The sequence below is a fragment of the Erinaceus europaeus genome, chromosome 16 (genome assembly GCF_950295315.1).
Source record: "Erinaceus europaeus chromosome 16, mEriEur2.1, whole genome shotgun sequence".
Classification (NCBI taxonomy): domain Eukaryota; kingdom Metazoa; phylum Chordata; class Mammalia; order Eulipotyphla; family Erinaceidae; genus Erinaceus; species Erinaceus europaeus.
In genome coordinates, this window is record NC_080177.1 from 2251473 (window position 1) to 2269507 (window position 18035).

At 52.0% G+C, this 18035-nt stretch overlaps 1 protein-coding gene across 6 annotated transcripts in view; it reads right to left on the reverse strand.

The window, feature by feature from the left end:
* MAP2K5 (mitogen-activated protein kinase kinase 5) overlaps positions 1-18035 on the reverse strand; it is a 271177-nt gene that overhangs the window by 25776 nt on the left and 227366 nt on the right. For 4 of the 6 annotated variants that reach the window (XM_060175660.1, XM_060175661.1, XM_016194344.2 and 1 more), the window contains 2 exons: positions 17064-17125; positions 12929-12974 (listed from right to left, as the gene is read on the reverse strand). In XM_060175660.1, the coding sequence (XP_060031643.1) occupies positions 12929-12974; positions 17064-17125 (108 nt within the window). The remainder of the gene's footprint in view (positions 1-12928; positions 12975-17063; positions 17126-18035) is intronic. The other 2 variants (XM_060175659.1, XM_060175658.1) reach the window with 1 other exon arrangement.

Consider the following 18035-nt stretch of genomic DNA (forward strand, 5'->3'; position numbering starts at 1 on the left):
TTTTTATGTCCTCAACACACACACACACACACACACACACACACACACACACACACACACACACGCGCGCGCGCGCGCGCACGCACGCACGCGCGAGCACAAGGCCAGATGTCTCTGGTCTTTGCATACGGAATCCGTTACTCCAGGGAGCTGGGAGTGGGTGTTGAGGCAGCACCCTGGAGCCCTCTGCCACCTATGGCCTGGGACAGAGAGGACGCAGATGAACTTCCTAATAACCTCTTTCCTGGTTTGTCAGTTTGACCAGACTGTGCCCATCCCTGGCATGCAGCAGAGCCGGGCATCGAACCCGAGGCCTCCTGCATGCTAGTCCAGTGTGCTTTCTCTTTTACTTATTGGACAGAGACAGCCAGAGATTGAGAGGGCAGGAGAAGATAGGGAGAGAGGATATCTGCAGCCCTGCTTCACCACGCGCAAAAATTTTCCCCTGCAGGGGGGGACCAGGGGCTAGACCCCAGGGCCTTGAGCACCATAACATGTGCGCTCAGCCAGGTGCGTCACCACCCGGTTCCGTGCGCTCGCTTCCTCTATACTGTCCCCCCTGGCTCTAGTCACCACTTGGACTGGACTGTCAGAGGTGGAGGGGGGCCCTGGGGGTCAGCCCAGCCCTGGCTGGATGCCATGCTGCTCGGGAGTGTCCCCGAGGCTTTGAAGTCCCTCCCAGGAGCTTTCATTGCTTGGCTGTCACTTTATTTGGCATGGGAACCCCTCACAGTGGGGGAGGGGCAGAGCTGAGCTTAGACCAAGGCGCCCCCGGCCCACCCCCGGCCCACCCCCTGCCGCTAGTTTTCTTCTCTGCTTTTCTCAGCCTCACTGCTGGGCCGGGATCCAACTCAGGACTCCATGCTTGCAAATCCTGAGCTCTGGCTGCTGAGTCACCTCCCTGGCTGTGAATTCTTGTATTTAATTTCTCCAGAGGTCTGGCCTGAAGGAGATCAACAGAGAGGGCCAAGCCGGGCACTGGCCCTCACAATCGTGTTTCCCCTCCATGGACTCAGGGTGAAGCTGGGGCAAGACCAGTAGGCTTCGCCTCTGATGGCTCCTTTCAGCATCTCTGGAAAAATTACCCAAGTCTTTAAAAAGCTTTTAATATATATATACATGTGACACTGGTGGTCACGGGAGGGTGTTCAGCAGGTAGGAAGGAGGGTTTGTTTGCCTGGGGTCCTAGGTTTAATCCTGAGCACTGCATATGCCAGATCTGAGAGGTAACCTGGTGTGTCTCTTTCTCCCTTGTAAAAATAACAAGCCAGTCTTTACTGTTATTATCATCATTATGAGATAGAACCAGAGAGAAATTGAGGGAGGGAGGGAGGGAGGGAGAGAGAGAGAGAGAGACGGAGTCACCTGTAGTCCTGCTCCACCACTCGTGAAGCTTCCTCCTGCAGGTGGGGTCCAGGGGCTTGAACTCAGGTCCTTGCACACTGTAATGAGCACGCTTAACCATGTGCGCCACCACCTGGCCCCACAATTCAGTCTTTAAATTGAAAACTACAAAGATACCGCCTGCTGCCTGGCCCAAATGCTAGACTCTCTGATTTCGGCATTAATTTGTTTAGCCCACTCAGATGAGCTGAATCTGTCAACTGAGGGGGAACTAAGCTATTACATGGTCCAGCTCATAATACAAAGTGAGTATAGGTCCAGAGAGAGAGTTCATTGGGCAGGGCGAGGGCCTCGCCAAGCTTCCAGGCTCTGCTTCAAGCACTGGCACCACATGTGAGGACTAGACCACTAGGAGAAGCTCCAGTGCTGAGGCATGTCTTCCTCTGTCTCTCTCTGAGCGAAAATGCAACGTGGAACATTGGAATCATGCAGGACTGAGGCCTCAATTCAGGAAAAAAAAGGGGGGGGATAAGTCCATATTTTATGTAAGCAGGCACACGCCTTGGAGAGGGAGAAAGGAGGACTGTCACAGGGAAGAGGACAGAGACCTGCAGGGACAGGCAGCAGGTGGGCATCTGGGGCTCCAGGTTCACTGATGCACTGCTGGGGTCCAGCCGCACAGCCTCAGCCAGGGAGCTGGCCGTCAGCCCAGAAGAACAAGAAGGAAGTGTTGCCGGGGCCGCCAGCAGCTCACCGGGGTGGTACACCTGGCTCCAGGGCTGTGGCCTCCTTTCCTGTCTCTGTCTCTCCATCTCTGTCTCAAAAAGTCATCCCAGAGCAGTGGCACAGAGAAAGAAAGAAAGAAAGAAAAGAAAAGAAAAAAGAAAGAAAGAAAGAAAGAAAGAAAGAAAGAGAGAGAGAAAGAAAGAAAAGGCTCAGAACTACCTCCATCCTCAGCAGGCAAACCACCAGCTTGGTAGGAGATCTGACTTGGTGGCCAGAGAGGAAGAGAGTTGAGGCATCGGAGTGTCAGTGGTATGATGAAGGCTGACAGCTCTTACTGGGTGCGTGTGTGTGTGTGCGCGCGCACACACACACACACACACACACACATACACTCACACACACACAGCTCTCTGATCAAGTCTTGCCAAAAGATGAAGGGTTCATGTGGAGGGAAATAAAAACACACACAAAGCCCGTATTTTTTTTTTGGGGGGGGGGGCGGGGGATGCGAAGCTGTTTTCACACAAGTGCTGACATGTCATCAAAACTTCACACGAGAGCTGTCTGCCGGCCGCCCAGATCTCAGCCCCCGCCAGTCTCTGCTGTTGAAAGCCTCAAACCCGCACCTGTGCCTACAAGGGAGCTGACGGGGGGGGGGAAGGTGACGTGAAGGGAGGGCCCTGGCCTCCGGAGAGCAAGTGTTGGGGCCCGGCCCCTGGCTGTCCTGAGGCCTCTGTGGCGTCTCACACGCCTTGTGCCCTAGGGGAGACACTGAGCTGAAGCCACAGTCTTGGACTTGGTTTGGGGCTCGGTGCCTATACTATGAATCCACTGCTCCTGGAGGTCATTTCCCCCATTTTGTTGTTATTGTATTTTGTTGTTGCTGTTGCTGTTGTTGTTGGATAGGACAGAGAAAAATTGTGAGAGGAGGAGAGAAAGACAGACACCTGCAGACCTGCTTCAACGCTTGTGAAGTGACTCCCCTGCAGGTGGGGAGCCGGGGGCTCAACACGGGATCCTTATGCCGGTCCTTGCGCTTAGTGCCATGTGTGCTTAACCCGCTGTGCTGTCGCCGGGCCCTCCTCGGGCATATTCTGGGGGCTGTGGCTAATGGAGTTTTGGGTTGGAATCAACTGAAACTCAGTTTTGGCCCATTTGGTAGACTGTGCTGGCAATGGAGGCCTGTTTTTTTTTAGATTTTTTAATGGGGGAGATTAATGGTTTACAGTCAACAGTAAATACAGTAGTTGGTCCACATGGAAAATTTCTCAGTTTTCTGCAAAACACTCCCACCCACGCCCCAGCCTAAGTTCTCCTCTGTCTTCTTATCTCCTGAAACATCCAGTGTGTGTGTCTATTTAATTGTTTATTGTATTTATTTTGGATAGAGGCAAAGAAATTGAGATGGAAGAGGGAGTTGGAGGGAGGGAGGGAGGGGGAGAGAGAGAGAGAGAGGGAGAGAGTTACTGACCTTTGCAGAAGTTCCTCTTACAGGTGGGGACGGGGGCTTGAACCAGGATCCTTGTGCACTGTTGCCTGTGCACGTGACCGTACGCACCGCATACTGGCCCATCCAGTATTCCCTCTCTCTCTTGTGGCCCTGGGGAGTGAACTGAGGATCTCTTACACTGCAGAGACTCTCTGGCCTGACTTTTATATTCTATTTGCTGAGAGGGGGAGGAGGGAGCGGAAGGGAGAAAGAGAAGACATAACAGCTCGGTCCCACCACCCACGGAGCTTCCTCTGGTGTTGCCATGATGCCTCTAGGTGGTGCTGGGGCTCAAATCCAGAGTCCCAAACAGGTAAGGTGTATGCTCTACCTTTATTTACTTATTTGTATTACCTCGGGGACTCTTGCTGGGGCTCCGTGTCAGATCAATGAATTCACTGCTCCTAGAGGCCATTTCCCCTTTTTTTCCTTTCTATTTTTTTCTTTTTTCTTTTCTTATTTTTTAATAGAGCAGAGAGAAACTGAGAGGGGTGGGGGAGGTAGGTAGGGAGAGAGACTGAGAGACAGAGAGAAGTGTCCCCCCCTGCAGCTGGAGAGTAGGGGCTTGAACCCAGGTCCTCCTGCATGGTAATATGTGCCACTGCCCAGCCCCTTTCCTCTCCCTTCTGGGTTCTCCCTCAGGCCTCCATTGTGTCTTCAATGGGGTCAAAAGGTTTGGGTCTATTAGTGACAACTCATGTGGCGGCAGCGGAGAGGTCACACTGGAATCTGGGTGCTGGACAGACAGACAAAATTCATCCCGGTTGTTTTCCTGCTTCTTATTTCTTATTTATTTAATTCTGGTCATCTCTGGGGCTTCACTGATCCCCACTGACTCCTCCTTTGAAGCTTATATATGTCCTTCCTTCCCTTCTTCATTATTAGACAGAGAGAAATTGAGGGGGGAGGGGGAGAGAGAGAGAGAGAGAGAGAGAGAGAGAGAGAGAGACACCTGCAGCCCTGCTCCACCACTCGTGAAGCTTCCTCCCTGCGGGTGGGGACCGGGGACTTGAACCCAGGTCCTTGCGCACTGTAACGTGTGCTCTCAGCCAGGCGCGCCATCAGCTGACTTTTTTCAGACAGAAGGAACGAATGAGGCAGAGAGGAAAGGAACTGAAGCTTTCTCCGGCGAGGTGTGGGCCGGGTTCGAGCCTGGGCCACACACTTGAGCAAGCAGGGGCCCAAGCGGGGGAGTTTTGCCGGCCTAGATTGTTTTCGATTTCCAGACGGGCTCACGACGATGCCCAGCATACCCCAAACCTCGAGAAGTTGAGCAGACAGCCGGCCGCCCTCGATGAGACATGTAATTACAGCCAGGTTGGGCGAGGCAGCAGTGCCGCCCGTGACGGCGCGACGGCGCGACTTAGACGACCGAGGAGAGTCAACGTCTCTGTGCAGAGTAATTACATGTTTAAACGGATTTTTCTGGAGCAGTTTGGTGTTTATTAGCCACCAAACAGTCCCCCCTCCCCTCTCTCTTTCTCCATAAAGCATTCTCTGAGAAATGAGGCGCCTTCAAGTTGCCAGCTGCTCAGATTGAGACAAAAGGCAGAAAGATCTAGAAACCCTGTTTTGATTTAAATTTTTTTTATTATCTTTACTTATTGGATAAAGACAGCCAGAAATTGAGAGAGGAGGGAGAGGGAGAGAGGGAGAGAGACAGAGAGACACCTGCAGCCCTGCTTCACCACTTGTGAAAGTTTTCTCCTGCAGGTGGAGAGCCGGGGGCTCGAACCGGGATCCTTACGCAGGTCCTTGTGCTTTGCACCACCTGCGCTTAACCCGCCGTCACTGTTTTGACTCTAACTGAGCCCACTTGCCCTTTGCCTTCCCTGCCCCGCCACACGCCTGGTCTTGCAGCGGGATGCCACAAGCCCACTGTGGTCCCAGCCTGAGCCCAGGCTGGAGGAGGTGCCCTGCTCTGGAATGTACACGGAGAAGGAGAGAGAGAGCCGGCGTTATTAGAACCCGGGGAGGAGGCTTGTGCTTTTCAACAATGACGCAAGCAGGGTAGTAAAAGCAGGAGACAATTTCTGTGCCAGCTTGTTCCCCTGAAGTTCTCTCTGCTGCTCAACAGCGAGAACAGATAATAACTATTAGTAAATCAAACTCCTCTGCCGGCTCCAGCTGGGCCCCTGCATTTACATACAGATAGAATGGGTATATGTCTTTAATATGTATGGGGGACGTCCTGCTCCCACAGCCCGGCGCAGGCTACAAAGGAGGAGGAGTATGGGAATCGGATCAGCGGGAGATAATAAAGTGGCCCAGATAAAGTATTAGCCAGCCACCGGGCTCAACTGGGCTGTGGCGGCTCCTGACCTGATTACCTGCTCTGCACAGGGCCCATTATGTAGAGCTTAGCGCACGGAGCGGAGCGGAGCGGGTCGGCGGCAGGGCTCTCCTCGTGGGGAAGGCGGATGCGGCCTGCACGGAGGCTCGGCTGGGAGGGCCAGGGGTCTTCTGATAGCTGCTGGGAAGCCGGGCTGAGCCCCCCCCCACGGGTGTGTGTGTATGTGTGTGGGGAGGGTCCCTTCTTCCCCTCGCCCGTGCTGAGTGAACCCCCTTCAAGAAGAGGCCTGTGGGCTTGGGCCCCAACTCAAAGAAAGAAAGGAAAGGGCTTGAGAGGGGTTAACCGTGGTTTTACTTGTTTTGATCAACTCTGGCTGATGGTGGTGCTGGGGGTTGAACCAGGGGCCTTGGAACCTCAGGCATGAAAGGCTTCTGTGGGTGGGGGGAGGCCGCACAGTGGTGATGCAAAAGATTTTCGTGCTTGAGGCTTCAGGGTCCCGGGTTCAGTCCCTGGCATCACCATCAGACAAAGCTGAGCAGTGCTCTGGTCTCTCTGTCTGTCTTTCTTTCTGTCTCTCTCTCATCAAATAAATATTCCAGACCTTCCACCTTCTGCACTCCATAAAGAATTTTAGTTCAGACTCCCAGAGAGGGATAAAGTATAGGGAGCTCTGAGGGCTGGGTGGTGACACATCCACTTAAATACACACAGTACTATGTGCAAGGACCCTCGCAGGAGTCTGGGTTTGAGTCCCCCTGCAAGGGGGATGCAGGTCTGCAGGTATCTATCTTTCTCTCTCCCTATCTTCCCCTCTTCTCTCAATTTCTCTCTGTCATATCAAATAAAATGGAAAAAAAAAAAGCCACTAGGTGCTGTGGATTTGTGGTGCTGGCACTAAGCTCCAGCAATAATCCTGGAGACAAAAAAAAAAAAAAAAAGAAAAGAAAAAGAAAGAAAAAAAAAGACTAGGGAAGGGATGGGACACAGAACTCTGATGGTGGGAACGGTGTGGAATTATACCCCTGTTACCTTAAAATCTTGTTAATCATTATTCAATCACTGACAAAAAAAATTAAAAAATGTATTTATAAGAAAGATAATGCCCTAAAGAGTTAAAAAAAAAACTCTTCTCTGCAAACCTTCTCTGTTGGCCTGACAATCACTGAGGGACATAGGCTCCTCTGATGGTAGTGACAGATTCCTCTTTTCAGAGAATAAAAATTGCCACATGCACACCAGTAGGGGCCACCAGTTGGGGCTCTCTCAGACTCCCTGGAGGCCCTGGGTTCAATCTCAGGCACCCACCGCCATAGCCGGAGCTGACTCTGTTGTCTGTCTCTTCCATTCTGTCTCCCACAAAAATAAATAAATCTTTTAAAAAAATGTTGAATATGGGATGATCTCACTCTCAGGCCGAAGTTGAAAAACAAGATCAGAAGAGAAAACACAAGCAGAACCTGAACTGGAATTGCTGTATTGCACCAAAGTAAAAGACTCTGGGGTGGGTGGGTGGGGAGAATACAGGTCCAAGAAAGATTCAGAGGACCTAGTGGGGGTTGTATTGTTATATGGGAAACTGGGGAATGTTATGCATGTACAAACTATTGTACTTACTGTTGAATGTAAAACATTAATTCCCCAATAAAAAAAAAAAGAGAGAAGAAAAAAATGTTTTTTTTTCTTGTTTCCCTTGATTTGAGGATTGACACTTTGGCCACCTCTTCCTGTCCCTCCCACCCACTGTTGTCAGGATAGGGCTCTCCGACCACTGCTGACTTGTGGGGTCTGTATCTGCTCAGTGTCCTAGTCTGGAAACTCCCATCTCACTGTGTCAGTCCCAGGTCCCTGAGTTAGGCAGCACAGACGCAGGTTTTTTTTGGGGTGAAGTGGGTTGTTCACCAGCAGTCACTGTCACAGCAGCTACAAGAGCTTGTGTGGGGGCCTTGTCTGCTGGTCATGTCGGGGCTGAACACAATTCCTGGAGGCATGTGTGTGTGTGTGTGGGGGGGGGCTTCCTCTTGGGGTTCAAGCTTGAGGTTTTTTTTTAAATATTTATTTATTGGATAGAGACAGTGAGAAATTGAGAGGAAAGGAGAGAGACAGAGAAAGAGAGAGAGAGGGAGAGAGAGAGAGAGACCTGCAGCCCTGCTTCACCACTTGTGAAGCTTTTCCCCTGCAGGTGGAGACTGGGGGCTTGAACTCAGGCCCTTGTGCACTGTAACATGTGTGTTCAACCAGGTGTGTCGCCACACGGTCCCTCAAGCTTGAGTTTGAATGGGAGTTCACTTCAGAGAGTTCACTCAGTACAGGTTTGTGTGGGGGGCTAGGAGGTAGCTTGCCAGGTAGAGCTGTGTGTGCTAGGACTCGGAGATGAGCCTCCAGAAATACAGGGGGGACTTAGTGAGTGGTAGAGCAGTGCGGTGGGGTCTCTGTGGCACCCTATCTGAGATTTAAAATGGGGTCAGGCAGTGGTGCACTGGGTTAATCGCACATAGTACGAAGTGTAAGGACCTGCCTAAGGATCCTGGTTCGAGCCCCAGATCCCCACCTGCAGGGGGGAACTTCTTAAGCAGCAAAGCAGGTCTGAAGGTCTCTTTCTCTCTCCCTGTCTTCTCTTTCTCTTCTCAATTTCTCTCTGTCCCAAGCAAAAAAAAAAAATTTTTTTTTTTAAATGGATGTTGGGAGTCGGGCTGTAGCGCAGTGGGTTAAGCACGTGCGGCACAAAGCGCAAGGACCGGCATAAGGATCCCGGTTCGAGCCCCCGGCTCCCCACCTGCAGGGGAGTCACTTCACAGGCGGTGAAGCAGGTCTGCAGGTGTCTGTCTTTCCCCCTCTGTCTTCCCCTCCTCTCTCCATTTCTCTCTGTCCTAACAACGATGACATCAATAACAACAATAATAACTACACAAATAAAACAAGGGCAACGAAAGGGAGTAAATATTAAAAACATCAAAAATAAAAAAATGGATTTAGGAGCAGTGGATTTATAGTGCAGGCACTGAGCCCCAGCAATAAGCTTGGAGGAAAAAAAAAAGAGAGATTTAAAAAAGATGATTCTGCAGGGAACAGTAGACTAGCACACTAACAAAGGTGGGGGGGGGAAGAGAGGGGAGAGAGGGAGAGGGAGAGAGAGAGAGAGATATAAAAAAGAGGAATGTGAGACCCCAGAGGTGACACAGTGGATAAAGCACTGGACTCTGAAGCTTGAAAAAGAAATGTGAAATGTGGGCCGGGAGACAGCACAGGGGTTCTGCAAAAGTTTCTCCTGCTGCGGCCCTGAGTTCCCAGGTTTAGTCCTCAGCACCACCATCAGTCTGAGCTGAGCAGGGCGCTGGTCTCTCTCTCTCTCTCTCTGTGTGTGTGTATGTGTGTGTCTGTCTGTCTTTACCTCTGTATCTCTCTCACTAAAATAAAATATTAAAAACAAAAGAGATGCAAAGTGTGTGGCTGACTGGTGTTTCCAGAGGGCGGTCCCTCCTCTAGCAGTGGGGCTGCTCCACAGACGCTGGCTGGGGTGGTTATGCCATGTCACTGCTTCCTCCTGGAGGTCAAGGTCAAAGGCCTTTGCGTCTCAGCGGACGCAGAGTCTGGGGTCACTGCAGGTGCATGCTGTGTCCGTCACACGTTCCCTGCCTGGGGTGGTGTGTGGCAATTCAGCGCACCCCCACCCCCACTTCTCCTTCCAGGTGACGCCTTCTCTGTGGAGCAGCTCCCGCCCCCTAAGAGGACCCCCCGCCCCCCGCCCCGTGCTCTGTCCCCAGTGAAGCTGCATGCACCCGTGTCCTCTTTGTCCCGTCTTCTGCACTCTGCACAGTGGCTGGGCTCAGTCGCTCATCTGGTGCTGAAACTCTGGGTGAGTTCTTTATTCAGCTTAACCACTGCACGGCAGAACACAGCACTGCCTTTTGGGGGCCTTGGCCTCCCCAAACTGTGGGCAGGAAGGGGACACATCCCCCCAGCTTTTGACACTATCTCTGGGGGCCTCCAGACTGAGGGCCATTCCACGACGAGTCAAGGGATGCCACGGGTCTCGCATCAGAGGCCACGTGCAGGTAGCGAGCACGGGAGCTCTGGGTCCCGCCCCCCACATGGGCACCGCCGTCTGGATCCTGTATCATGTTCCTTTATAATAAACGCAGCCAGACTGACCACTTGCTGTAAGACGCCTCACCCTCACCAGCACATACCCCTCTGCCAAGCTCCCCTTCCTTTCTGTCCCTATAAAAACCCCAGCAATGGGGGGGCTGGATGGAGGTGTAGCTGGCTAAGCACCTAAGTTACCACGTGCAAGGCCCCAGGTATGAGCCACCCCCCCCTGCAGTGGGGGGCACTTCATGATTGGTGAAGAAGGCATCTGTCTCTGTTACTCTACACCCCTTCCCCTTCTTAATTTCTCTCTGTCCTCTCAAATAAAAGAAAAAAGGCAAAAATGGCCACCAAGAATGGTAGATTCATCTTGTAGGCACCAAGCCCCAGCAATAACTGGTGGTAATACATTTTTTAAAAAGATTTTTTAAAATATTTATTTATTCCCTTTTGTCCCCCTTGTTGTTTTACTGTTGTCATCGTTATTAGATAGGACAGAGAGAAATGGAGACAGGAGGGGAAGACAGAGAGGAGGAGAGAAAGACAGACACCTGCAGACCTGCTTCACCGCCTGGGAAGCGACTCCCCTGCAGGTGGGGAGCCGGGGGGGCTCGAACTGGGATCCTTACGCCGGTCCCTGCGCTTTGCACCAACTGTGCTTAAGCCTCTGCGCTACCGCCCGCCTCCTGGTGATAAATTTTTAAAGAATCATAAAGGCAAAACAAGGAGGGCCGGGCGGTGCTGCACCTGGCTAAGCGCACACAGTACTAGGTGCAAGGACTCAGGCAAGGATCCAGGTTCGAGCCCTCACTCCCCACATACAGGGGGTTTGCTTTACAAGTGGCAGAGCAGGTCTGCAGGCGTCTCTCTCTCTCCTCCTTCTCAATTTCTCTCTGTCCTAACAGAGTGAAAAGATGGTCACCAGGAGCAGTGGATTCATAGTGCCGGCACTGAGCCCCAGCAATAACCCTGAAGGGAAACAAACAAAACAAGTAAGAAAGCACACGCGCCAGACTCAAAGTGCGTGGTTCCTGGAGATGGGAGCCTGCCATTTCCTCACACTGCTAGCACACGGATAAAGCTGCCTTTCTCTCACCAAGGAGGGAGAGAGAGAGAGAGAGTAGAGGGAGAGAGAGAGAGAAGAGTGAGAGAGAGAGAGAGTGCGCACAGGCTCAGGCTCCCGCAGCCAGGACAATTCATTTTGCTTCCTGTGGGCTCCAAGATCTTGCCCAGAGGCGGGCAGGGCTCAAGCCCGTGGGCCCACGGAGCCCCAAGCCCTTCCCATCCCTTCCTGCCTCTTCACCAAAGTCACTGGGCCTGGGGACTTGGCTACTGTGAGGCACCAGGGAATAAACTCATTTGAATCACACTGAGTCATACCAGAAAAGCAGTCAAATGAAGTCAAGGGTGGTGCTTCCTGGGACTACGTCTTCCATGGTATCTTATTGATTTATTGATATTTATTAATTAAAATGGGGGAATGCACCAGGGTCCATGGCTGTCAAGAGATAGATGGTAATGCATATTTCTTCACACACACACACACACACACGTACACACGCACACGCACTCACACACATGCATGTGCCCACACATGCACACACTCACACACACACATGCACACATGCAAGTAGACACACAAGTAGACACACACACACACACGCACGCACGCACACACTCACGCACGCACACACATGCACACACTCACGCACACACACTCAAGCACACACATGCACACACTCACATGCAAACACACAAGTAGACACACACACACACACACACACACACACTGTTCTCCACGGTCTGGAAGTCGTCCACCTTTAGCCAGGACCCCCCCACCCCCACCAGTGGCCTGGAGCATCCAACACCCACTCACGGTGGCCACGCTGGGATGCACATGGAGAAACAGACACGTGTTTTCATGAAGCCGGATTCCCTCGCTTTGAGAGCTGGGCTGCCCAGCCATCCCGAGATAGCGCACGAGGTAAACGGGCCACCGCCCCAGACCCAGACCCCGTCCCAGGCTTTCTCCAAGGCGACCGAGTGCAGGGATTCTTCAATGGCCAGAGGCCTCCCAAAGGGGCCCCTCCAGACACGGAAGCTGTGGTTACACATCAGAGTTTCTTAGGGGTGGGGGGACGGACACTTCAACAGCAAACTAACCTGGAGATGGAGGGTTTGCTCCAGGGTGGCAATGAAAGTGCCTTCTAGAAAGCGCGCCCAGTACCAGGAAAGGAAGCTCTGCTGCACTGTGTTCGGAGGGCGAAACCCTTGTTGTGCAGAATTCAGGGCCCTGAGACGGTTTGTCAGTTGGGCGCAAAGAGCATGATGAGGACGTGAGGACCAGCAGCTGTACAGCCCATGTCACTTAAAGCTGCGACAGAACGGCGGGCACTGAGGCCCCACTGATGTTAAGGCCTGGAACGCAGACCTGTTATTTGCTAGTGCTCAGTCCCAGCATTATCCCGACAGCTTGTGCGTCCTCAAATCTACAGTGAGCGCTCGGGAACTGCCAGGGACCGCCTCTGTCGCTCTCGCTGCTTGACTAGAAACTGTCATTTGCAATCAAAGAACAGAGCCCAGCAGCTGCGCAGTGGCGGCCTCCTTCTGGAGCAGACCAAAGACTGGCGGCTGGCTTGGTCTTTTGGCAGCCCAGAGAGGAATTTCCTGCCGGCCTGTACCACACTGAGGCCTTGGCCCCCAGCCTCTGATTTCGAAGAGGCCTTATCAGTGACTGCAGACACAAAGTCACCCAATGAGGCTGGGACAAGAGCTGGGCACCAAGTCTCGGGGTGGTGGTGGGTTTATCAAAAGGGAAAAATGCCACGAGGGTCAGAGCTGCAGATGCACCTACCTGCTGCCCCTCAGAGGCTGGCGTGGGGGTGGGGCTCTAGACTCCATTCTGGCCATCTGAATGGAATGGTGGGTATAGCTACGTAGCTGGAAGATTCTACGGTAACTAATAATCATACACAAAAGCATCTTCTTACCATCAGCTCCTCCGGTGCTGGCCTTTCTTTCGGCTGTTTCCTCATGCTATTGGAAGGGGGGAGAAAGCTTATGTTATATATGTGTACTTTGCAAATCTGTGCTATGATTTTCTTAATTTTTTATTAGCGATTTAATAATGATGAATAATATTGTAAGAGAACAGAGGTACAATTCCACAGAGTTCCCTGTCCCGTCCCCTCCACTGGAGGCTTCCCTATTCTTTATCCCTCTGGGAATATGGACCAAAATTCTTTATGGGGTGCAGATGGTGGGAGTGAGTTCTGGCTTCTGTAGTTACTCCTCTGCTGGACATGGGTGTTGGCAGGTGGACCCACACCCCCAGCCTGTCTCTGTCTGTCCCTAGTAGGGCAGGGCTCTGGGGAGGGGAGGCTCCAGGACACATGGGGAAGGTCGTCTGCCCAGGGAGGTCAGGATGGTGACATGGCAGCCTCTGCAACCTGGTGGCTGGAAGGTGGTAAATTATAAAGCAAATCATTCAATAAAGAGGAACCCAAAGGTAGGAATAGAACAAATGAAACTAGGGGTCGTCAGGTGGAAAGCAGCTAGGAAGTCTATTTTAGGTATGACTTCAGTAAGTTTTACCTGAGCCCTTTAAAAGTATTATCGACTAAAAGTATTATCTGGGAAGATGGTGTCAGAGTTGAGACTAGAACTAAAAAGCTGGATCAGGGCAGAGAGTAGCTCCCAAACATGAGGAAAGTTTTTAAATATCATTAACTGTTTATCCCATCGATCTGACCCAGGGCCCGTGTCTGTTCATATTCAAGTTTAGGGACAAGTAGATTTTTTTTTTTCCCTTCTGGTAGTTAGGGAAGGGCAGTAATGAAAGAAACCTGCCAATCAAGTCAAGGGAGAATGCGTCCTCATTCCTTCATTACTGCTCCAGGTGAGAAGAAACATATAAAAGAGGCCAGGATCTATCTAGCCCAGGCCACTAAGTCACAGGCAGGGCTACCCCATCAGCTCTGTGCTTGTCCTGCAAGCTGACAGTCCCAGCAGGGAGACGACGTTACGTTTATCTCAGCTGCTTTGCCAATCACATGGACTGGTCTTCTCTGTCGAGGTGTAATTAGCGGCTGCAGCAAAAGCTCGGCTCCATGACGAAGCGCCCACACAGGGGACAGACAGGGACTGTGGGCGGCTGCCTCGGTGCAGGCAGCGCTGGGACTTGGCCTCTGTGTCGTGGGTGTGTGGGCTGGAGCCAGGCAAGGCACAGGTGCCCCTGTGACTGGGACAGTCTCAGAGATGGCCCTTCTTTCTGGAAGGCAGCTCACACACAAGCAAGCCCTTCCTATGTGTCTGGCAGAGAAGCCGTTACAGAAGCCAGATCTACTACTCCACAAAGAATTTTGGCATACTTTCAGAGAGATAAAGACTAGGGAAGCTTCCAATGGAGGGTGGGATGGTACATGGCACTCTGGCAGTGGGAACTGTGTGGACCTGTGCCCCTGTTACCTTACAGTCTTGTTCATCATTATTAAATCGCTAATAAAAAAATAAAAAAGAAAGTCCTCTGGTCACCTCTGCATTTGCCCATAGTATTTTTTTTTATTATTATTTTTTAATTTATTTTCTGTTTTGTTGCCCTTGTTGTTTTTCATTGTTGTTGTAGTTATTGTTGTTGTTATTGATGTCATCATTGTTGGATAGGACAGAGAGAAATGGAGAGAGGAGGGGAAGACAGAGAGGGGGAGAGAAAGACAGACACCTGCAGACCTGCTTCGCCGCCTGTGAAGCGACTCCCCTGCAGGTGGGGAGCCAGGGGCTCGAACCGGGATCCTTACAGGGTCTTTGCACTTGGTGCCACCTGCACTTAACCCGCTGTGCCACTGCCTGACTCCCAGTATTCTTATTTTTTAAGTCAAGAGATGGAATGAGTGGTCTGGGAGGTGGCTCAGTGGATACAGCATTAGACTCTCAAGCACGAGGTCCCAAGTCTGATTCTCAGCAGCAAACGTACCAGTGATGTCTGGTTCTTTCTCCCTCTCCTTCTGGTTCTTTCTCCCTCTCCTTCTGGTTCTTTCTCTCCTTCTACTTTTCTAATAAATGAAAAATCTTTAAGAAAAAAGAGAGAGGGAGTCGGGCGGTAGCGCAGTGAGCTAAGTGCAAGTGGCTCAAAGCGCAAGGACCGGCAGAAGGATCCTGGTTCGAGCCCCCGGCTCCCCACCTGCAGGGGAGTCGCTTCCCAGGCGGTGAAGCAGGTCTGCAGGTGTTTATCTTTCTCTCCCCCTCTCTGTCTTCCCCTCCTCTCTCCATTTCTCTCTGTCCTGTCCAACAACAACGACATCAATAACTACAACAGTAAAACAACAAGGGCAACAAAAGGGAATAAATAATAAATAAATACTAAAAAATAAATCTTTAAAGAGAGAGAGAGAGATGGAATGCTAGTTCAGTGAGCAGGAACTACGGCAGTGAGGATGTCTGCATCATCGAGGGTCCCTGAGCGGCTCTCTCGGGGAAACTAGGCCGTTACCCACCATCATTCCTGGTTCTGCCTGACACTGGTGGACAGTCACACAGGTCTACCCTACCCCCAGAAAACTGATGTAACAGCTGATTACTTCGGGGGTGGGTGGGCAGGAGGGAGGTGGGGCATTACCTGCTGTCTTCCCTGGTGGCCCCGGCCCCCCTGGGTGGACCACAGGGGACCCTGAAGGTGGTCTCAGCACAGACTGAACCTCACAGGGCAGGTGAGGTCCAAATGCGGCCCCTTAGCAGACGGAATGCCGCAAGTCTGCGCCAGTCTCTGTGTCTGCTGGCGGGGGGTGGGTGGGGGGGGGTGGGATTCCTTTCCGGGAAAGGGAAGGCGGAGAGATGGATTTGGGGCTTGTGGCTCTGAGATTACAACGGGGTCCAGCATGCCCTCTGGTAGCTGGCCGGCCGGTGGTGACTGCAGCCTGAAACTAGCTTCCCAGAGCTGGGGAACGTGAGGATGGCCAATAAAATCATAAAGGGTACAGACTCATATACAAGCAAAATAGATAAAAACAACGTTAATAAAAAAAAAATCCCAAAGTGGGGAGGGGGAGGAGGGATCTCGTCTCACCACCCCCGTTCCTCCCCCCCCCTGTGGAATATAATCCACGGGAGACATTTTTATGAAGAGGTAACATTACACTTAGTCAAAAAGGTGATAAAGCTTGACATTTTTATTAAGGAATATTTCTTGGCTTCACTTGAGTGGAATCGTCACATGGATCATGGGGGCTGGGGGGTGAGTGGGGGTGGGGTGGGGTGGGGATGGGGACAGGCAGGACTGGTTCCTTTTAGCAAGGACTCCGTTTTCCCCTTGGCCCTGCAGGAGAGAGGACACACTCGGATGAAGGGGGTTAGGAGTTCCAGAGTGTCTGCCATGTTCTGATCAGCTCTGTCTCCTGAGTGGTCACCCCCACGCCCCGAGTTCCCTTCCGCTGTCTCTCCTCCCCCTCTATGCAGATAACGGCTGGACAGAAGGTGGACGCGAGGCCTCGTGCTCTCCCAGGCCAGCCCTGAGCCCCACAGACCAGGGCAGAAGGGCCCCTGTGGAAACGTGAAACGGAAGAAGAACCAGTTCTGCTGGGGGAACGAAACACACAGCTGAGCACCGACGGACCCACTGCACCTCTGGAGACAGAGTCCAGGGAGAGAGCTGTTGATTCCAAGTCGGCCGGCTTAATAAACCACACTGCTTCCAGTAAACGGCAGGCGGCTTTACAGGCAACGAGAGGTCGCGTTAATAAAAATAAACGTCCCGGGCCTGTTCAACAGGGGCTATAAAATGGTATCTTTCTTTAAAATAGAAATTGGCCGGTGACGGCCTCTGTGCTCAAGGAAGTAGCCCGAGTCTCAGCAGTTTTTATGATCATGGGTACGAGCTTCGGAAATACCGCTCGGACCCTTTGTGTAAATACTGCTTGAGGAATTTAGACCATCTCTTCAGCTCTGCTCCCCTCCCCATTCTGCACGAGGCCGCAGTCCCCGCCTGGCTCCAGAGGCGCGCGCGCGCGCGTGTGTGTGTGTGTGTGTGTGTGTGTGTGTGTATGTGCGTGCGTGCATCCAGGTCTCTGGGAGCCACGAGTTAATGGCATGTGTCGTGCACATGGGGCCTGGCGTGTTTGCAGAGGGACTCACCACTGAGTGATGAAATGTACGAATGGTTCTGAGAACTCTCCAACCGGAAGGACGGGCGAATCCTGGCAAGGGGTGGGGTGGGGGAGGAAAAGAGAAAAGAAAAAGTCATACCAAAGTCACACTTCTGTCCCTTTGGAAGTGACACCTCCCTTCCCTGCAAAAGGATGCAGCTCTCTAAGGATCTGGCCACGGTGGGGCCTCGCCCAGTAGGAAGGACTGTGCCCTGCCCCTCTTCCTCACCCAATTTCCAACCACACACATCTTCCAGGGGTGAGAAACACCAGAGCAAAGAGAGAAGGTGGTGGGGGTGGTAGGGGGGGTGAGGAGAGGACAATGATAGCCACAGGGTAAGAAAGAAGGTGAGGAAAGTGTAAATGAGAAATTAATGATTATTTAAGTAACACCCAAATGGTCTTGTAATTAACAGAGAGCTGTGAAATTATTCTTGTGCTGACCTTTCTTTCTCTGGCTGGGTTTGCGATTTATTTACACTTTCCGTTTTATTTACATTTATTTGTGTGTCTCATAGTGCAGTGTGAGAGCTGTCCCCAGCTGGCCACTGACTTTATTAGAAAGGCGTGTGTGTGTGTGTGTGTGTGTGTGTGTGTGTGTGCCTGTGTGTATGTGTGTATGGGGGAGGGACAGTGATTTCCCTGAAAAGGAATTTCAGCCCGTTTCGCGATCTAAGCAAAACCATCCTGGCAGGAGAAGCCATTGAGAGCAGGACACAGGGCACCTTCCCTTCCAGCCTGGGCCGGTCAACACAGAACAGGGGTGCAGGTGGGGGGTGGTCACTGAAAGGAGCAGACAGGGACACAGTCACAGCCCCCACCCCGAGTCTGCGTAATACAGGTGTGTGCGTGCCCCCGTGGGGTGAAGACCCTACTGCCACGTGCACAGGAAGGCTTCAGAGGATCTAGGTGTGTTTCTGAGGATGGCAGAGAGTGCCGCTGTGTTTCTGGTGAGCCGGCT